Below are 2,482 nucleotides of genomic sequence, written 5' to 3' on the forward strand. Positions count from 1 at the left end.
AGCTTGCCGCCGCGCCCGCCGGTGCCGTGGGAGAGCCTCTTCGGCGACGCCGAGCCGGCGGCGTTGGCGCTGCTGGGGAGGATGTTGCGTTTCGACCCGCGGGAGAGGGTGGGCGTGGCCGAGGCGCTGCGCCACCCATTTTTGGCCAAATACCACGACCCCGAGGACGAGCCCGAGTGCGTGCCGGCGTTCGACTTCGCCTTCGACCGGCAGGCGCTCACCAAGGAGGAGATCAAGGCGGCCATCGTGGCCGAGATCGCCGATTTCCACGCCCGCCGCGACGGCATCCGGCGGCAGATCGCGCCCGCGCCGCCCGCCGCCGTGGTGGGCGTGGCCAACGCGGGCAACAAGGCCGGCGTCGACGTCAACATGGCCAACGTCGACGCCGCCAACAACGCAGTCAACGCCGACCTCAACGCGGCCATGGCGACCGTGACGGCCGCCAACGGCCCGGCGTGGCCGCCCTGCGCCGACGTGGACATGCCCAGCCCGGGCCCCGCCCCCGACTGCCCCATGGACTCGCCACGGGTGAAGGCGGAGCCCGGTGCGCCGGCGGCACCGGCGGCGGCGCCCAAGAGGGACGGCGCCATCTCGGACGACACCAAGGCGGCGCTGAAGGCGGCGCTGCTGAAATCGGCCATGAGGAACAAGAGTAAAGGTGGGGGGGGTTGGGTTGGGTTGGGTTGAGTTGGGTTGGGTTTGCTTTGGTTGAGTTGGGTTGGGTTGAGTTGGGTTGGATTGAGTTGAGTTGATTGGTTTGGGTTCGGTTGAGTTGATAGATTTGGGTTGGGTTGAGTTGAGTTGGGTTGGGTTGGGATGGTTGAGTTTGGTTGAGTTGGGTTGAGTTGATTTATTTGAGTTTGGTTGAGTGAGTTGATTGGTATGACTTGAGTTGGGTTGGGGGGGGTTGGGTTGGGTTGGGTTGGGTTGAGTTGGGTTGGATTGAGTTGAGTTGATTGGTTTGGGTTTGGTTGAGTTGATAGATTTGGGTTGGGTTGAGTTGAGTTGGGTTGGGTTGGGATGGTTGAGTTTAGTTGAGTTGGGTTGAGTTGATTTATTTGACTTTGGTTGAGTGAGTTGATTAGTATGAGTTGAGTTGGGTTGGGTTGAGTTGGGTTGGGTTGAGTTGGGTTGGGTTGAGTTGGGTTGGATTGAGTTGATAGATTTGGGATGGGTTGAGTTGGTTTGAGTTGGGTTGGGTTTGGTTGACTTGGGTTGAGTTGGGTTGGCATGGGTTGCATGGGTTGTGTTGCGAGGGTTGAGTTTGATTGAGTTGGGTTTGGTTGGGTTGAGTTGGGTTGGGTTTGGTTGGGTTGAGTTGGGTTAGTTGAGTTGCGTTGAGTGGACTCAAGCTCAGTTGGGTTGACTTGGTTGAGTTCCGTTGAGTTGCATTGAGTTGCGTTGAGTTTGGCCAAATCTTGGCCTTGCCTTGACTTCCCTTCCGTCGCGTTGACTCACCCTCCCATTGGCTGGCCCCTCCCCCTTTCCCCTCCCCCCAGACCCGCCCTGCGCCGCCCCGGAGGCGCCCGAGGGCCGGCGGTGGGGGGGGGGGTTGGGTCGTCGATGACGTCATTGGATCCTTGAGTGGGTCGTCAATGACGTCATTGGGTCATGGGTTGGGTCATCGATGACGTCATTGGGTCATCGATGACGTCACAGGGTTTTTGATGAGGTCGTTGGGTCATCAATGGGGTAGTTGGGCCCTCGATGACGTCATCGGGTTATCGATGAGGTCATTGGGTTGCTGATTACATCATTGGGTCATCAATGATGTCATTGGTTATGGCTGAACTGGTTGATGAAGGGTTAACCAGTTGGGTCAATGAAGGGTTAACCAGTTGGGTCAATGAAGGGTTAACCAGTTGGGGACTGGTTAGACTGGTCGATGAAGGGTTAACCAGTTGGGTCAATGAAGGGTTAACCAGTTGGGGACTGGTTAGAGTGGTTGATGATGGTTGGAGGGGTCGTTGGGGGTCGTTGGGGGTCGATGGCGCCGGCGCGGTGAGAATTGGCTGATGGCCCCTCCCCCACCCGGCTGGGATTGGCCAACGCAACGCAATCGACCTAAAGCAACCCAACCTAAACCAACCCAACTGAACCAACCTAAACCAACCCAACCCAACTGAACCCAACTAAACCCAACTCAATCAACCCAACCCAACCCAACCCAATCAACCTAAACCAAACCAACCCAACACAACCTAAACCAAACCAACCCAACCCAACTGAACCAACCTAAACTAACCCAACTGAACCAACCTAAACCAACCCAACCCAACTGAACCCAACTAAACCCAACTCAATCAACCCAACCCAACCCAACCCAATCAACCTAAACCAAACCAACCCAACACAACCTAAACCAAACCAACCCAACCCAACTGAACCAACCTAAACTAACCCAACTGAACCAACCTAAACCAACCCAACCCAACTGAACCCAACCCAACTAAACCCAACTCAATCAACCCAACCCAACCCA

General features: G+C 56.6%; 1 protein-coding gene across 1 annotated transcript; it reads left to right on the forward strand.

Annotated features, from left to right (window-relative positions):
* Window positions 1-6: 6 nt before the first annotated feature.
* On the forward strand, window positions 7-1,567 carry LOC121356486 (mitogen-activated protein kinase 7-like). Its single transcript, XM_041472970.1, has 2 exons — window positions 7-658; window positions 1,500-1,567. The coding sequence occupies exons 1-2, from the start codon at window positions 82-84 to the stop codon at window positions 1,565-1,567; spliced, it is 645 nt and encodes a 214-aa protein (XP_041328904.1). The 5' UTR covers window positions 7-81.
* Window positions 1,568-2,482: the final 915 nt, after the last annotated feature.

Source organism: Pyrgilauda ruficollis, unplaced genomic scaffold (genome assembly GCF_017590135.1).
Source record: "Pyrgilauda ruficollis isolate IOZ18807 unplaced genomic scaffold, ASM1759013v1 scaffold1092, whole genome shotgun sequence".
NCBI classification, from domain to species: Eukaryota; Metazoa; Chordata; class Aves; order Passeriformes; family Passeridae; genus Pyrgilauda; species Pyrgilauda ruficollis.

Bases quoted from the DNA above. Each gene is read 5' to 3' on its own strand.
- LOC121356486 (XM_041472970.1), top strand. From the start codon at position 82: ATGTTGCGTTTCGACCCGCGGGAGAGGGTGGGCGTGGCCGAGGCGCTG. The intron at 659-1,499 runs GTGGGGGGGGTT...CCCTCCCCCCAG, and splicing joins CATGAGGAACAAGAGTAAAG to ACCCGCCCTGCGCCGCCCCG.